This window comes from Camellia sinensis, chromosome 1 (genome assembly GCF_055761805.1).
Source record: "Camellia sinensis isolate YWXY chromosome 1, ASM5576180v1, whole genome shotgun sequence".
Classification (NCBI taxonomy): Eukaryota; Viridiplantae; Streptophyta; class Magnoliopsida; order Ericales; family Theaceae; genus Camellia; species Camellia sinensis.
In genome coordinates, this window is record NC_138961.1 from 32,737,693 (window position 1) to 32,755,916 (window position 18,224).

General features: G+C 34.7%; 2 protein-coding genes across 4 annotated transcripts; one reads left to right on the forward strand and one right to left on the reverse strand.

The window, feature by feature from the left end:
• The first annotated feature begins 1,532 nt into the window (after nt 1-1,532).
• On the forward strand, nt 1,533-7,774 carry LOC114296578 (protein DA1-related 2). Of its 3 annotated transcripts, none has more exons than XM_028240880.2 (12): nt 1,533-1,998; nt 2,173-2,330; nt 3,032-3,119; nt 3,230-3,377; nt 4,067-4,187; nt 4,403-4,486; nt 5,704-5,823; nt 5,932-6,144; nt 6,221-6,283; nt 6,436-6,551; nt 6,737-6,795; nt 7,199-7,774. In XM_028240880.2, exons 1-12 carry the CDS (start codon nt 1,950-1,952, stop codon nt 7,519-7,521), a joined length of 1,542 nt encoding a protein of 513 aa, XP_028096681.2. In that variant the 5' UTR covers nt 1,533-1,949; the 3' UTR covers nt 7,522-7,774. The 3 variants fall into 3 exon arrangements, with proteins under 3 accessions (XP_028096681.2, XP_028096682.2, XP_028096683.2); XM_028240881.2 differs by having other exon boundaries at nt 1,813-1,998; nt 2,151-2,330; XM_028240882.2 differs by having other exon boundaries at nt 1,815-1,998; nt 2,163-2,330.
• A 506-nt stretch (nt 7,775-8,280) lies between these two features.
• LOC114296583 (ras-related protein Rab2BV-like) lies at nt 8,281-10,472 on the reverse strand. Its single transcript, XM_028240888.2, has 2 exons — nt 10,205-10,472; nt 8,281-8,892 (listed from the first exon to the last, which is right to left on the reverse strand). Exons 1-2 carry the CDS (start codon nt 10,367-10,369, stop codon nt 8,410-8,412), a joined length of 648 nt encoding a protein of 215 aa, XP_028096689.2. The 5' UTR covers nt 10,370-10,472; the 3' UTR covers nt 8,281-8,409.
• Nucleotides 10,473-18,224: the final 7,752 nt, after the last annotated feature.

Here is an 18,224-nt window from a genome sequence, read left to right on the forward strand (position 1 = left end):
GTTACGTAACGCTCCTGAACCAACTAATAAATTTTTTTTCTTTTCTCTACTAATTATTTTTTGAAGAATAAAATACACTATAGAGTTAAATGCCAAAAAAAAAAAAAAAAAAAATCAAAAAAATGTTTCTAATTTTATACTTTTATCTCAATAAAGAAAACAAAATAGCTAATTTATTATTATTATTATTTGCATTTAAACATATTAGAATAACAAAAGAGTGCTGCTATTAGTGCTCTATCAATTATTTTGGACACCTTATTTTTTTGGACCCTCACTTATAAATTGTAAAATCCTTAAAATTTTTATTATCCCTCCAAATAATACTGAAATTATCTTTATAAAAATATTTCACCCATTCAAATGCACACCTCTATAACCCTTACACCCTAAAAAGCCTTTCTTCCAAAATCCTAACAAAACTCATAACGGTGGAATCTCTCAAAACCAGTGAAAAAAATTTGTGGTAATTAAGAAGTTTTTTCTCTGTTTCATTACGAGGTTTGTCAATCTGTTTGATTTTTTTTTTCCACTTATATTTTTTCAACACAACACAATCTATTTTTATATTTCTTCGGTTGGTTTTCTGTCATTCATCTATGGTCTCACTATACTTGTATGCTCTTTGTATGAATAAAACTGGGCAAAATTTCACCCACTGGTCGACTCCCCAATCAACCGGCCAATCGACCACCCAAGGGTGGTTCGACTTCATTTGTTTGCCTGTTTCTACTGCTACTTCGGTTATTTGTTCCCAAACAAATAAAAAATGTTTGGTTACTTGTTCTTGAACAAATAAACAATGCTTAGGCTTGTTTTCTCGAATTTCGATCATATGTTTGGGAATTAAGTCATGAAAAAATGACAAGTCATGAAAAAATGACAAACAATTTTTATTATTTTTGTCATTTTTTTTCAAGAAACTTATCCTTACAATGCCAATATCTTTTGAGCTAAGAATACCATCAAAGCTATATACCTCTTCTGAGTTTTTATTGTTGTACTCTTCTCGTCTTAGGAAGAGTTATGGTTTCCAGAAAAATTTCTACTCATTGTTATTACCAGAGAAGTATATGTAATCAAATGGTTGCCACCGTTGCCGCCAGAATATTGTCGCCAAAGAGTTGTCAAGGTTTTGAGAGTGAGTGGGTTTTGAAGGTAGGATTTGAAAACGATGGATCGGTGGTGGTGAAGGTAGATGCTCTAAAAAACCTTAACTCATGATGTAGTGAGTATATAACCTAATTGTGAGATGGGGTGTACCAAAATTATTAATACCCTTTTTAATAATTTCATTTAAACTTATTATTGAAACAAAAAACTAAAAAATAAAAAATTTAAAAGAATTAATGAGATACTAATAGTAACACTCATAACAAAAATGAATACTTAAATGGGTTAATATTCCTAACCCACATGACAATTTCTGCTGTGGTTGACATTTGTTAGGTGGTAATTCTGTAAATTGAGAGGAATATGAGTGTAAATGTCAACCACAACTACTTTTACCCGGCAAAGATTATTCAAAAATCAGTTTTATCTCTCTCCACTTCTGAGCCGTCCAACGGTCACTTTTTCATCTTCTTCCGCCTCAGCAGATTCTCATCTTTTCCCAATCTCTTCCACTTTCTCTTCTTTCTTTTCCGCAAGCCAAGAATCTCTTCTCCAAAACCCTCTCTCTCTGTCTGTCTGTCTCTCTCTCTCTCTCTCTAAAACCCTTCTCTTTCCTTTCTCCATCAGAGATTCTCTTTCTTTTCTGCTTTCTTTCTTTCCCAAAACTAGCTTTTAACGATGCCATTGTTCTCATTCACCACCTTCTGTTCTATTCCTTTTGTGCTCCATACCCTTTCCTCTTCTTCTCTCTATTTCTCTCCCTGTCCTTTTCGTTTTCCGCCTCCCTTTTCGCTTCCTAGAAATTCAGGCAAACCTATACATACACTTCAATACCCATGTCGTCTTCTTCGTCCATTAATCACCTCTCTCAGCCCTGTATCTATGGTACAGTCCCTTCTATTTTTCTTTATGTTTTGTGATAGTGTATTACATGTTTGACAAAATGCTTCGATGAATTTTGTATTCTATTTATAATTTTTTTTTTTGGGTTCTGTTATGTTATGCATATGTTTATGGAATGTATTAATTGATTGTAGTTATGGGTTGAGGTTTAAACAGGACACTTTGTTTCTTCGTATGGAGAGAGGAAGTCTCGGTTTATGAAATGGTTGAGCAAGCTTTTTAAGAGTGGCTCGGATCGTGGTGGTATGGGCAGGCGAAACTCACAATATATTGGGGAGGAAAACATGGTTTGGCGGCCTCCAGCAAGATCTGTGGTAATAGGACATTGTCTCTATGATTGCATTCATATTATGATGATATTGATGATGATATTAGTTGATAACTATGAAATCTAGGAAATTTTTGTGATTGTTTAGGTACTGTTAATTTGACAGAAGAACAGTACATTCATTAATTAAAATATATATCAATATGAATAAAATAAAAAAAGAAAATCTGAAAGAGAAGTGATACTCCTTTTTACATTACTGGGACCTTCCAAAGCTACACGCAACTTTGATATCTGCCGAGCAGTTGGCAACCCTCGGACTTGTCTGAAATTGTGAAGTGCTTTGATTTTGTAAGTTCCACTGCTGTTTAGTTGGTTTTTATTCGAAGTGATACCGTTTCAGATAATGATGCTTCAATTATGGGCCATGGTAACGGAGAAAAGTTGCTTTTGGTAGTCTCTACCACATGTTAAATTAATGATCTTCAATTGTGTATTTATTATTAGAGTAAATCTAAGCGCATAGATGATTTTCACAAAATGAGATATAGATGTGAGACAAAGGGTGGGTCCCACACATGCACGTGGGACCAACCCTTTCTTTGATATCTATGTCCCATTCCATAAAAATCTTCAATGTTACTAGGACAGCTGTCATTATTATCATGAGCTGCATGATTGAATTCCTAAATGTTGTTTATTGAATAATAGAAGATGTTCTTATACAAGTCTGCCAAATCTCATCAGGGTGAGCACTCTAGAACTGACAAGGAGAGAGAGGAATTAGACCGTGCACTTGCACTTTCTTTGGCTGAAGATTTGAAGAGACCACCTGGTAGGCATGTTGTATAAGACAGTAAAATTATTGTACTGTTACAGTAATCCAGTTTAAATTCTCTCTCTCTAATAAGGTTCTGTTCTATATATGAATGTTTGGATTTTCAGGATACAGATGGCAAACAGAGAATGATGAAGATCTAAGGGCACTTCAGGATGTCCCCAATTCATCTTCATATCCTCCCTACGCCAATGTTCCCAATTCATCTTCATATCCTCCCTATGCCCCTACTGACTATTATCCCAGAGACTATAGGTAATAGTTTGTGGTAATCGGTCTAAACATGTTTTGCTCAGTTGAAAAAAAACACCATTATATATATGAGTTGTTATGTTAATCATAAAACATATTTATCCAACAACTTAGTAGCATACTTGGAAACTTTGTGATTGATTGCTATCTGCCAAGTTTAGCCGCTTTCATTTCCTGGTAATCCATTCCCATGGATGGTTGCCTGCCCAGAGGCACAAATGACTGGGAAATTTTTTGCTGTTTTGATCCAAGTCAAACACTTCTCAGTATTGTATTTCTGAGCCTTTTTTCCCTAGTATGAACAGTTAGAATGTGATACTTACATAGAAAAGAGAACTTGAGAATGCACACAATTCCTTGTAATAGTTATTACACCAATTATAATGTATAAGCATTTTAATTCAATGTATGGCTAATTTGGCCTTTTTAGTCAATAAAAGGAAGAAGCTGATTGCTTGGCCTCTTCTTTTTACTCTGGCCAATGAATTTTTTCGCCATGCAGTCAAAACTTTATTTGACTATTTGTCAAGAATTGTAGACAAGGAAGATGTAGACTGTGATGGTAGCTCTAGGCATTTCCCTATCCAGTTTTATTAATTAGAACAATTATGGAATCAAATCATAATTTGAAGTCACAAGTTTCCGAACCATGAAAATGATTGATAGTGTATGCACACAACTATAACTTGCAGAGTATGCGGTGGATGCAACCGTGACATTGGCTGTGGAAACTATTTGGGATGCATGGGAGCTTTTTTTCATCCAGAATGCTTCCGTTGTCGTTCTTGTGGTTTCCCAATCACCGAGCATGAGGTAGCTATTTTTTTTGGTCCCTAAGAATTCACAACCTCCCAACCTTAGCACATACACACAGAAAATAATAAAAATAGAAGATTATCCTATTTCTATTAAAATAATAAAAATAAAAGATTATCCCATTTCTATTATTTTAAAGCAATATTAGGACTAGTAATTCTCTTTAATCTTTGTTTGTCTCTAGCCTTATTGGTTTTTTCTGTTGATTCAAGTTTTCTTCATCAGGGAGGCATGCATACCATAAGTCCTGCTACAAAGAGCTAACCCATCCCAAATGTGAAGTTTGTCATCAATTTGTAAGGAAACACTACTTTGGAACACTTGAATTGTTTTTCTTCTCATCTTGAGCCAACTATTTTTCTTTTCTTTGTTTTTTTGTAGCTTTTTCCTTATAAAGCTGATTTTCAGTTGTAATTGACTTAAGAGTGCTGCTGTTTATTAGCTGATGGTTCAGTGGTAGGTTTAGGTAGAAAAGTATGTTCTTGATGGAAAATCCAGTAGTAGGTTTGGTTAGAATAAGTAGCGTCATGGTGCTTTTCCGATGAACTTGGTTTGCCCAAGTGAGTTGGGCATCTAAGTAACACCAACACGGACACACGACATGACATGACACAAACTCGCTGACGCATTGATTTTAAAAAATGCAAGACATGACATGCTTGGGACACGTTAAAATTTTATTTTATATCATATATATGGAAGATTTATTTAAAGGTAATGAAAAATATGTTGTTAAACATCAAGTCATCATTCATGTAACAATTACATTCTATAAAATGCAAAGAAATTATAGAACATTGTATTACACATAATGTATTTATCTTATAAATGTTTCAAAACATATTTAGAATGTATAAGTTGTGTTGTGAAGAATGCAAACCATTGTTATTATGAAGGGTTTCATCACATAGGATGTATTTGAAGAGTTTAAGAAGTATCATCGAAGTGTTGGTAAAGTGTCCAATATTATGAATATGATTTTTTAATTAAGACATATAGAAGAAGTGTCGGACACGCTGTTAGGAGTGTCCAAAGAGTGTCGGTGTCAGGATACACTTTTTCCCTAGAAGTGTCTATGTGTCTTAGACATATTGGGATACCTACAAAATTCTCGCACATTCTTCTTGGCATTTCCATTATTTTGTAAACCGAGATATGTTTGTTACATCTGAAATCTGCCAAATTTGTGTTTATATTGATGTTAAAAATTCAAAATAAATATTGGAATTCTTAGAATTGATACCCTGTAAATGATTGTTGCTATAAACCTCATGTATTGCATAAAGCTAAAAGTGTAATATTTTGTAGTCTGTATATGCTGAAAGATGAAGGCTTTTCCTTATTATACTAATTAGATTAAGAAAAAAATGAATATACAAATTGTTAATATGCATATCACACAGATCTAGTTTAGGCCATCTATCTTGGAACTATCAACTGTGTATTGCTGTCGATCATAACTGCTAGCAATCTTCATACTGATGTTTATAATCTTACTTTCACATATTCTCAGATCCCAACAAATGGAGCTGGTTTGATAGAGTACAGGTGCCACCCATTTTGGTCCCAAAAATATTGCCCTTCACATGAGCATGATAACACGGCCCGATGCTGCAGTTGTGAGCGTTTGGAGGTACTGATCTAAGCTAGCATTTGTTATTTTTATTTTTTTTTCAAAATGATGATTTTTATTTTTATTTCTCTTGTTGATGTTGGTTCCCCACTTCTTCCCCTTCTGAAGTCTTGGAATGTAAGATACGTATCTCTAGGAGATGGACGGAGTCTATGTTTAGAGTGTATGGAATCTTCTATCATGGATACTGGTGATTGCCAACCACTCTACCATGCCATTAGAGACTACTATGAAGGAATGAACATGAAACTAGACCAGCAAATTCCGATGCTTCTGGTCGAAAGACAAGCCCTTAATGAAGCTATTGTAGGCGAGAAAAATGTAATAAATGAATTCTCTCCATTTTTTATGTTCCTGATTTATAGAATTTTTCTAATGCAGATAACTTTCTTTCCAGGGCTTCCATCACATGCCAGAAACAAGGGGTTTATGTTTGTCAGAAGAGCAGACAGTTACCAGTGTATGTTGGATAACCATATGATTGAATTTTTTTTTATTTACTAAATTTAAATTTATCACTGTTAAACTATGTACCTAATAGGTGCTTCTCTCTCTCTCTCTCTCTCTCTCTCTCTCTCTGTCTCTCTATTTTAATTAAAAAAAAAAATCTAGATACTTAAAAGGCCAAGAGTAGGGAACCACCGACTTGTAGGAATGAGAACACAACATCAAAAGCTGACTCGAAAATGTGAAGTAACAGCCATTCTTGTTCTGTATGGTCTCCCAAGGTAATATTTGGTGATTTTTTTCACTCTCTCTCTCTCTTTTTCACGCCCTCTGTCTCTCTGTTTTATAATTGTTAGACACTTTACATTTCTACACTTCCATATGATGTGTTTGTTGTTTACTCTTGTAAGTGGCAAACCTTGGTTAATGTTATGAACTCTTATGGACACATCTTCGCTTTATACAGATTACTGACAGGTGCGATTCTTGCTCATGAGTTAATGCATGGGTGGTTACGCCTTAAAGGTACTACATGAGTTCCTTCCGTCACTTTTCATTTTTTCTTTGATTGAGGGTCATAGAAGACATGTTGATGCATGACAAGAACATTAGAGCAACTTCATTGATGTAGTATTTAGGTGTAGCAGTACTAAAGAAGCACAACACAACGGAAAACACTCCAACAATGTAGAATATGCTGTGCTAAAATAGCACATATTTTATACTACGCCAGTGGAGCAACTTGTAGTGAATCTGTATGAAGTTTTTTTTGTTGTGCTAAAATGGCACAAAAAAATGCTACACCAATGGAGATGCTCTTATGTTGGGCAAGAGGAACAATAACCGGAGATTACTCTTCCAAGATCGATGCATACCACATGATGACGTACATCTATTATTTATTTATTTTTATTCTTGAATTATGCAGGCTACCGTAATCTGAATCCGGAGGTAGAGGAGGGTATATGTCAAGTGCTTTCTTACATGTGGCTCGAGTCAGAGGTAATGCCAGGATTCAGAAATATGCCATCCACATCAACAGCTTCATCATCATCGTCAATGTCATCATCGAAGAAAGGTGGAAAGTCTGGTGTCGAGAATAAATTGGGTGAGTTTTTCATGCATCAGATTGCCCATGATGCTTCTCCGGCCTATGGTGGAGGATTTAGGGCTGCAAATGCAGCTGTGAATCAGTATGGTTTACGCAGTGTTCTGGACCACATTCACCTGACTGGGAGTTTTCCCCTGTAATTTGATTTACAATAGGTATGGCCTTGTCTCTGTTGGAAGTTGGTTTGTTTTTATTGTTGGAGATCATTGAATTAGCTCCTCAGAAGGATTGAGTTGATCAAAAAAAGCTTGGATTAGCTCCCCCTAGTTTTTGTGGGGTTCTTTTGAGGATTCATTGTGGGGTTCTTTTGAGGATACATGTGACTCGAAACATAATAATAATGATAAGCATATCTTCATTCTATAAAATGGAAGTGGTTCTTTGTTGTCTGCATTCTAGTTGGCAATTACGTTCTTTGGACACGTTAACATGTTTTTCAGCATTTTAAATTTTTTTAGTTTACTTATCTAATTTTTCTGCAAGGGATCCGGGGCTTGAGCCTGATTGCTGACTTTGATTGCAATAAGAATCTGGTGCTTTTCTTTTGGCCTTTTTGGCACAAGTGATAGAAAGGAGTTTGCGGATCGTAGGATAGTTATAATCTTTTTCAATCATGGAATGCATTAGATGTGAACTTAATGCTACAAAACCATGCCAATAGGCAACAAAAACAGAAAAAAAAAAAAAAAACAAACAAACAAAAGATTACATGTTAATAAGAACTGAACAGTTGTCCATCCCTTTGTCTGTGACGAGACACCAACTTTGCAGCCCAACCTTTTTTTTTTTTTGAAGTTCCAAGGAGGGAGATAGCTAGCATTGTCATGCGTGCAACTCAACAATGGTGTTCATGAACTAGATGTTGTCTAACATGACCTCTAGAGAAAAATTCATGTCACATTGTATCATATAAGCTGTCATGATTGAACAAAAACTTCATCTCATATGTCCCCTCCCTGATATTAAACAGAAACTGACCATTGTGTCCAGTTTTGCGACCAGTTTCTGTGTTTGTAGACTTATTCTTGTTAATTAGAACAACAAGTTCTCCTGCTCAAATTACTCGTATAGTCTCCGACATTAATGGTCGTGCCCTGACCTGGAAGCCCGGTGGCTGCCTCCTGAGCTGCCAGTGCCTTCCTGCTGATTATCTGATAAATGTCCAATAAGATTGTTTGGAACGCCTTCTCAATGTTGAGTGCCTCCAGGGCTGAGGTCTCCAGGAACGAAAGGCCTTCCTTCTCGGCCAGGAGCTGGGCGTCTTGGTCTGAGACTGCTCGGAGGTGGTTCAGGTCAGACTTGTTTCCAGCCATCATGATGACGATGTTGGAATCAGCATGGTCCCTCAGTTCGCGGAGCCACCTCTGGACATTTTCGAAGGTCTGCCTCTTGGTTATGTCATAGACCAGGAGGGCTCCCACTGCACCTCTATAGTATGCACTTGTGATGGCTCGATACCTCTCTTGACCTGCTGTGTCCCATATTTGGGCCTTCACTGTCTTGCCCTCTACCTGCAACCAAAATAGTTAAAGCTAAATTTGCAAGAAATATCATATAGTGTACATATATACAATGCACACAATAAATCTTACATTCGCACACATCAAAACTTATGTCGTTGTCTACTTGTTGCTATTGTGTATGTTCTGTGGTGCAAGAATGTATCAAAACGATTACAGAGATGGTAAGACTATCTCTGACCAGATTGTAGTGACTGTTAGATTTGTGCTATGTCTTCTTAGAGATGTAAGAAGTAGTCAGTTCAATAAATTAAGCAATATGAATGGCGAATTCTGAATTTAATCTCTGTAGATAATTTCTTATTGATCTTTGTAGATAATCTTTGTAATTGTGGGAGCATTTTATGGTGTTTGTCTCTGACTCTTTGGATAATCTAATAATGGATGGTGTGGATAACTACAGTGGATTTGCATGTTGTGGGTTCTGTGCCTGCCTCTGGGTGATGTGTCTTCTTTTGTTTTGGATTTGTTAATTGCTATTTGTTTTTTTCAGTGATGCCAATTGTATTGATGTGTATTTTCTGCTCTTTTATAAAATTATCTTGCTTTCTTGAAAAGATTAAATCTTAATAGAACACCAACATGAAATGTGGTGATCCCAATAAGGCCCAGCCAAAAGGGATGAATGGGACCTGCCTTGTCTCCAACTCAACTGACCAAGATAGGTCAAGTTTGTTCCATCCATTAAGTAAAAAAGTAACATAGACAATGTTATAACAACCATGCCATGTCTATGTAAATTGTTGAGTCATCTATTTGGAGAAGTAACTCTCTATATATAGTAATACATACTAGTGGTGTGTGCACATCTGGTGAGTATGCTATTAAAACTGTAAGAAGTTATAAATTTTGATTTGAATTTGAGGCATGAAGTTACAGGTAGTTACGTGACAGTTTTCGTCAATTTGGATATAGACTTTATATAATAACTATCCAATTGAAATCCAAAATAAGGTGAAATAATTGGAACACGCAGTCCTATATACACAATACTTCTACCAACCAAAAAAAAAAAAAAAAAATAGAGGCAATAGAAGAATTATCGCACAAAAACATGTTATCTATTAAATGGCATTCATACATCCACAACTTTGTAAAAACATGTTTTTCCTTTCATTTCAAATTCTGAAATATAACACAACTTTGTAAACACATGCAACCAAATGGACCCAAAGGTTCACATATTGGCAAAATGTAGATCACAGAAATTTGGAACTAGATGGGTGGTCAACAAAATAGTACATTGATATACAAAACTTGTGACAAATTGGCAAAATGTAGATCACAGAAATTGAAATTAAACCTGAAGAGTCCTTGTGGCAAATTCAACACCAATGGTAGATTTCGACTCTAAGCAGAACTCGTTGCGCGTAAACCTGGAAAGTATATTAGACTTTCCAACACCCGAGTCCCCAATCAAGACTATCTTGAATAGGTAATCATACTCATGATCCACCTTGTAGGCCATTGCTTCTTCTCTTTATACCCTCCACAAACCTACCCATAACATAACCAAATCACAATTCATTAAAAAAGAAACAAGAAAAAAATACAAAACAAAAAACCAAAACCAAGTAAAAAACAATTTGTTTGTTTTTCTTTTGGAAAATCTGAAAAATGAATCTTGGCTTTATTCATTAGCATTTTATTTCTTTCATTTTCTCATTGTTTATTCTTTCTTTCCTGGAAAAACAAAAGAATGTAAGAGAAAGAGAAGCAACTAACCATAAACAGATGATGATTTGGTTGAGGAAAGAGCAATGCAATGGAGATTTTGGAACCTAAGATTTGCAGAGAACTTTTGGGGTAAGAAAGAGAAGAGAGAGAAAGAGCATTTTTCTCAGTCCAATCAGGAGAAACAGAATAAGCGAGGAAACAGGAATTTAAGCGGTCATTTTTAGTATGGAAAATTCCAAAAATAAATATGTTATATTCAAATTTTACTAGAATAAAATATTGGTTTTTATTTCATTTGTGGCCTGTTTGGTTGCTACACAAAGATGGTGAAATTAAGATCTCATTATGAACTGGTTCCATTTAGCAACCAAATGCAAAACACTGATATTGATATAAGTTTGGTTTTTTGTAGTGCATAAGCCTACTTGTTCAAACTTTATTTGAAATTATTTAAGCTGGACTTATTACATAATAGGCTGATTTAAAATAATCAACCAAACACAAATTGAGTTCAAGTAGTTTCATTTGTTTTACTATCCTAAAGGACCATTCACTAATGAGGGGTTTGAAACATATGTAGACCTTGCATTATTTGTTAATTATTTTGTCTCTAAAAGTGTTTTTATCAGCAATATTTTTAAAATTTTATCGCTAGAGGCTATTTTTTTTTTTGACTTTTCTGTATAGCCTTTTCGTGATGATTGGAATTGATTTTATAATATTTTTTGCAACAAAAATTTTACTTCTAGAAATGAAAAATTTTACTCTCTAAAACTCTTCTACTTTTACAAATTTTTTGAATATGGTACCTAACTTACCATGGACCTAGATATGAGATGTATACAAAAATAAATAATAATTTGTCACAATCAAAAGCATTATTTTTAAAATCACGTTTCATCATTTTCATTTTTATTATTATTTTTTTTTGATAATTAGGTGTCTAAACTAATTTGTGCGCATTTCGATTAATTCCAAATCTAAGTTAATAATTGGACAAACTTCTTTTAGCTTTTTTAATTGACTCGAACTTGAGACCTCTTGAATTTTATTCTCAGATTTGTAGTGCCGGCCAAAAATTTCAAATTTGTTCTTGTCATTTTAATCGAACTCAATGAGGAAAAAAGGAAATGAAAAAAAGAGAGAAAAAGGAATGAAATGCATACTTGTACACAAGAACAAAAGGAAGAATAATGCTCTAATCGTACAAAGACAACAAGGAGGTATCCAGCTGTCAGCATCTTCTTTAGATAGATGTGGCAAACGGGTGAGTTTGATCGGATTAAAATGGATCAAATAAATAAATTCGATTAATTTGTTAATTAATTTTTTTTTCTATAAGGTAGAGGTGGCAAATGAGTGATTTTTTTTTGAGCGAGTCAAAATGAGTGTGTTTAAGTGAGTTAAAATGAGTTCCCTATTTAAAATAATCTAATTCAAACTAGCTCAAATTTAAATGGGTTGGATTGAATTGAATAAATGTTAGACAAGTGAATTCGATCAATCCATTTACTTTATTATTACTTTAAAAATCTGACGTTTGATGCCTTTGTTTAGCAGCAGTTACAATAAATATATACGGTCATTTGTGAATCCAAGGGTGCGGGAGATAAGTTCCACATATTTTCTTGCTATAAAAAGCCCATTAATTCATTAGTTATATTGCATGAAAAAAAAAAAAAAAAAAAAAATCAGCAAAAAGGTATTATCTAAAGCTTTCGGGGTACCCTTCAATGGCCAGTCATATACCTCCTTCTTCATGGCTTCTTTTGATCAGCTTCACATGTGCTTTGCTCATTAGTTGTAGTATTGGGCAACCTGTGGGTGATCAAAAGGCATATTTCTCTACTACAGTTTTTATTCTTCTTATTTATTGATTTTTATGGCTATTATTAAAAATTATTTAGTAATGCTGAGCGCAAATATATATGTGGTGTTATTGACCAATGAAGTCGCTGTTGGGATATACCTCCTTATTGGAATGTGGGACCCAATTGATTTATTAAAAGAGGTTTAATTTGGCTTGGTTTAGTATAATATATTTTTATATATTATATTTGAAGAAACCCAATTCAATTTGGATACAATTAGGTTTTGAGAAGAAAACCCCAGATTCAAAATATGATGTGTATTGTTTTTCCCAAGAAAATAAAAACGCAGCAGTAGCAATTCTTTTTCTTCCCGTGAGAGTGGTTGGGGTATCAATCAATTTGGTGGAATCAAATTTTGGGTGCTTTGGCTTTTGTTCTTGGAAGCACCATTAGTGTGCTTGTTCGGCTGCTTCGTTTTGAAGATAGTTTGGTTCGTTATTTTGGGTCTTCTTCAACTTTGGTTCTGAAAATTTTGGTTCATCTATTTGGTGAGGTCTTTCCTCTTGTTTATTTGTGATTATTTGGAATTCACCTAAGGGTGGTTTTGTGAGACTATTAGTGTCTCGTTTGTAATCGTTTGGAACTTATTTGGTTGATAGTGGAATCGGATTTCGATCCCGTGGACGTACCTCACATTGAGGGAACCACGTAAAAATTCTTGTGTTGCCTTTGATTTAATTTTTCCGCATTAATTTTTATTCCCATTGATTGATTTACTTGTGGGGAATCGCATTGATTTTCCCTAACAACTGGTATCAGAGCTTACGGTTTATTTGAGTCTATTTATTTGTGTAAATCAATGGAGGGGAATGTGGGTCGTATGTCTAGCTTCAATGGAAGCAATTGGGTAACTTGGAAAACTAAAATGGAGGACCTATTATTTTGTAAAGATTTATATGGACCCATTGAGGGTGATTCTGGCAAACCCGAGGGTATGAAAGATGATGAATGGAATAGGCTTAATCGAAAAGCCGTTGGTGTTATCCGTCAATGGATTGATGACAGTGTGTTTCATCATGTTGCTACTGAAACTTCAGCACATGATTTATGGAAAAAATTAGAGGGCCTTTATGATAGGAAATCAGCCACAAATAAAGCTTTTCTGTTTCGTAAGTTGGTTAATTTAAAATATAAAGAGGGCAGCCCTATTCCGGAACATCTGAATGAAATAAAGAGTATTGTTAACCAACTTGCTTCTATGAAAATTGTTTTTGATGATGAGTTGCAGGCTTTGATGCTACTTAGTTCTTTGCCCGAAAGTTGGGAGACTTTGGTTGTGACCGTCAGTAATTCAGCGCCCGATGGAGTTGTCACAATGGGCCAAGTCACTAGTAGCCTGTTGAATGAAGAAACTAGAAGAAAATCAGCGGGTTCCTCTCATTCGGAAGCATTCGTTGTGAGAGGCCGAAGCAAAACAAGGGGGAGGAGTAAGACTCCTCATGGTCGTGATCAAAGCCGTGACAAATCAAAAGATGGTTCTTTTTCAAAGAAAGACATTGAGTGCTATTATTACCATGATAAACAGGTTGAAATTGGAGTTAAGCAAGTCTTTTGCTATGAAAGATTTGGGACCGGCAAAGCAAATTCTTGGTATGAAAATTGTTCGTGATCGCAAAGAGGGGCTGATTTGGTTGTCTCAAGAAAGCTACATTGAGAAAGTTCTTGAGAGGTTCAATATGGATAAAGCAAAGTCGGTTGGTTGTCCACTTGCGGGTCATTTCAAGCTTAGTTCGAATCAATGTCCTACAAGTGAGAAAGACAAGGAAGAGATGCAGAAAGTTCCTTATGCTTCAGCAGTTGGTTCTTTGATGTACGCCATGGTTTGTACAAGGCCGGATATTTCTCACGCCGTTGGTGTGGTGAGTCGTTTTCTCTCTAATCCGGGTAAAGAACATTGGGCAGCGGTAAAATGGATTCTAAGATATCTTCGAGGGACTTCGAAGGTGTGTTTGTATTTTGGAGATGGTAAGCCGATGCTTGATGGGTTCACAGATTCTGACATGGCTGGTGATGTTGATTCTCGGAAATCTACTTCGGGGTATTTGATGACTTTTGCAGGGGGAGCTGTGGCATGGCAATCTAAATTACAAAAATGTGTTGCTCTCTCAACTACCGAAGCTGAATTTATTGCTATTACGGAAGCTTGCAAAGAAGAGTTATGGTTAAAGAAATTTTTGCAAGAATTGGGTTTGAAGCAAGAAAAGTATGTGCTTTATTGTGATAGTCAAAGTGCTATTCACTTGAGTAAAAATTCTACCTTTCATTCGAGATCGAAACACATTGATGTGAGATACCATTGGATTCGTGATGTGTTAGATTCAAAATTGTTACAACTCGAAAAGGTTCACACAGATAATAATATTTCAGATATGTTGACAAAGACTTTGTCGAGGGACAAACATTTGAAGTGTCGAACTTTGGCGGGTATGGTTGATCTCTCCACCTAAGTCGGTAGGGGGAGAATTGTTGGGATATACCTCCTTATTGGAATGTGGGACCCAATTGATTTATTAAAAGAGGTTTAATTTGGCTTGGTTTAGTATAATATATTTTTATATATTATATTTGAAGAAACCCAATTCAATTTGGATACAATTAGGTTTTGAGAAGAAAACCCCAGATTCAAAATATGATGTGTATTGTTTTTCCCAAGAAAATAAAAACGCAGCAGTAGCAATTCTTTTTCTTCCCGTGAGAGTGGTTGGGGTATCAATCAATTTGGTGGAATCAAATTTTGGGTGCTTTGGCTTTTGTTCTTGGAAGCACCATTAGTGTGCTTGTTCGGCTGCTTCGTTTTGAAGATAGTTTGGTTCGTTATTTTGGGTCTTCTTCAACTTTGGTTCTGAAAATTTTGGTTCATCTATTTGGTGAGGTCTTTCCTCTTGTTTATTTGTGATTATTTGGAATTCACCTAAGGGTGGTTTTGTGAGACTATTAGTGTCTCGTTTGTAATCGTTTGGAACTTATTTGGTTGATAGTGGAATCGGATTTCGATCCCGTGGACGTACCTCACATTGAGGGAACCACGTAAAAATTCTTGTGTTGCCTTTGATTTAATTTTTCCGCATTAATTTTTATTCCCATTGATTGATTTACTTGTGGGGAATCGCATTGATTTTCCCTAACAGTCGCATAGAAGGAGATGAATATAGTTGATCTTATCTCCCACCTTTTAAAAAAAATTAAAGTAACCATATATTTTGTGTGCGTATCGAATCTCGCACTAGATAAAAGTGGATCAGCGCTCCACGATTGAATGGACTATTAAGGAATTGAGGACCTGCAAACACAAAACATTGATGGTGCAATCTTCTAGTGGGAGAACGATGGCCATATTACGATAATCTAGTGACGTAATATAATTATGCAATCCAAGTGAGAGATTGTAAGAATTTTTCCTGAATATGGCTTATACATGATTATATATACTATATTCATTTCATTAAGTAAGATACATGTACATCAATTAGATGGTGACTAATCATTGATGAATGCACCTATATATACATAATGTATAAAAGACTAGTGGAGATAGTGTCAATGCATTGAATGTGATAGATTCATTATAAATGAATCTTAGATATGCATTATATATCTACTATGAATGTAGAAGATATACTAATCTATCTAATGAGATTCATTAAATGAATGAATTCTTTGATGAGAAGATTACTAGTATAAATAGTGTAAGGTCTCAAACCACACTCTCTATCACAAAACTCAAGTTGTCACCATAAAAAGGCTCCCATTGCCTAGAGAGATGGAAGCGGTTTAAAGATCTTAAACAAATAAAGAACTTGAAGATCAAGGTCTTCTATTCAAGGTTTATTTTTCTCAAAAGTGGTTTTTATACTATCATGGATCAAGGTACGTATACACTTATTTTGTATAGTAGAAATAGAATTGAATCCTTAACGGTTTTTAATTTATGTTCCGCAAAGTTTTCTATTAATTGGCATCAGAGCATGGTTCTCAATTCTGATACATGGAACATATAAGTATGAATTTCATTTTATGATGATGTTTGGTATAACCAGTACATAACCTTGATTTACACTTATCGAATTTTATCTTTGTTTTTGGTCAATCTTTTATTCTATTGATATTAAAATAAAAAATTGTAAATTATTGAACAAGTGGTAATTAAGATAATGCCTTATGCACTTATAATGTTTTGTTACACACTTTACGAGTTGAAACATTGTTGATCAGGCCAACGGAGGTTCAATACTATGTATGTTTGAACAACAGAGATGATTATCATAATAAATATAGCATTGAGTTTTTCTGCCCAACGGTGATAAACTCGTTACGGCCTTAATGATTATTTTATTTTATTTTATGTTGTTTATTTTTATTAGTCATTTCATTTACTTTTATGAAATTGCTAAAATATATTATTATTCGGCCTAACTGAAGGACAACTTGATTTCGCATCTAACTAATTATGTTTTCTAGTTATATATTTAACTTGTGGTGTTATTTTTATTCATGACATGTGAAAAGTAGTTTTCTTGATTATATTAATGTAATGGATATTATGTGTTTGCAACATTGAATCCTACTGCAATTAGTAGTTAATTGTCTGGTATTGAAGCTTTGAGTGGAACTAATTTTAAGAAATGGAAGGAACATATTAGAATTGTTTTGGAAATTATGGATTTAAATTATGCGTTAAGAGAGTCAGCACCTACAAAGCTTAATGATACAAGTTCTAAGGAACACATGGCTTTATATGAAAAATGGGAAAACTCTAATCCCTTAAGTCTAATGATTATGAAAGGCTCAATTACACTTGCAATTCAAGGACCCTGCTTTTGAAAGTGCAGTGGGCTATATGAAATCTATTGTAGAACAATTTATTGGAACTTCCAAATCCCTTGCTAGTACTCTCATGATTAAAATGATGACAATGAAATATGATGGTTTGAGTGGTGTTCGTGAACATATCTAAAAGATGAATGACATGGCCTCTCAATTAAAGGGAACGGACATGGAAATATTTGAAGGTTTTCTTGCTCATTTCATTATGACTTCTCTTCTTGCACAATTTGGTCCTTTCAAGATCAATTATAATACGTGGAAAGATAAGTAGAAGATGAGCGAGTTAATTGCCATGTATGTTCAAGAAGAAGAGAGGCTTAAAGTTGAAAAACCTGATATGTCATCGAATCTTATTTTCTTCATTAGCCTTGTGAGTTTCATCATTTGCATTCTTTGTTTTCTTACTTTTGGTTGGACAAGAAAGGTCACATAAGAAAAGACTGTCGAGGTTTTAAAGGTTGGCTGGACAAGAAAGGTAACATTCAATACTTTGTGTCTTATGAATCCTTTTTGGTAGATGTTTCACTAAATTCTTGGTGGATTGACATTGGTGCAAGTATTCACATAACAAATTCCATGCAGGGATACCTTACAAGTTGTAAACTAAGGAGAACGAACCATTACGGTCAGGAATGGAATAGAAGTGGACGCTGAGGCTATTGGCACCCTCCGTCTAATTTAGACTCCGGTTTCATTTTAGATTTAGTAAACACAGTTTATGTTCCTGTTTTTACTAGAAACCTAATTTCTGTTTCACAACTTGATTCATGTCATTATGAATTTTAGTTTGGAAATAATGGAGTCTCTTTATTCCATAATTCTCATATGATTTGTTCTACTACTTTATATGGTAATCTTTATCCATTGAATTTAGATTCCACTTATGCACACTCTCTTTTATCCTTTCATGTAAATGACTTGGTAAATAAAAAGAGAAAGCGAGTGAATCAA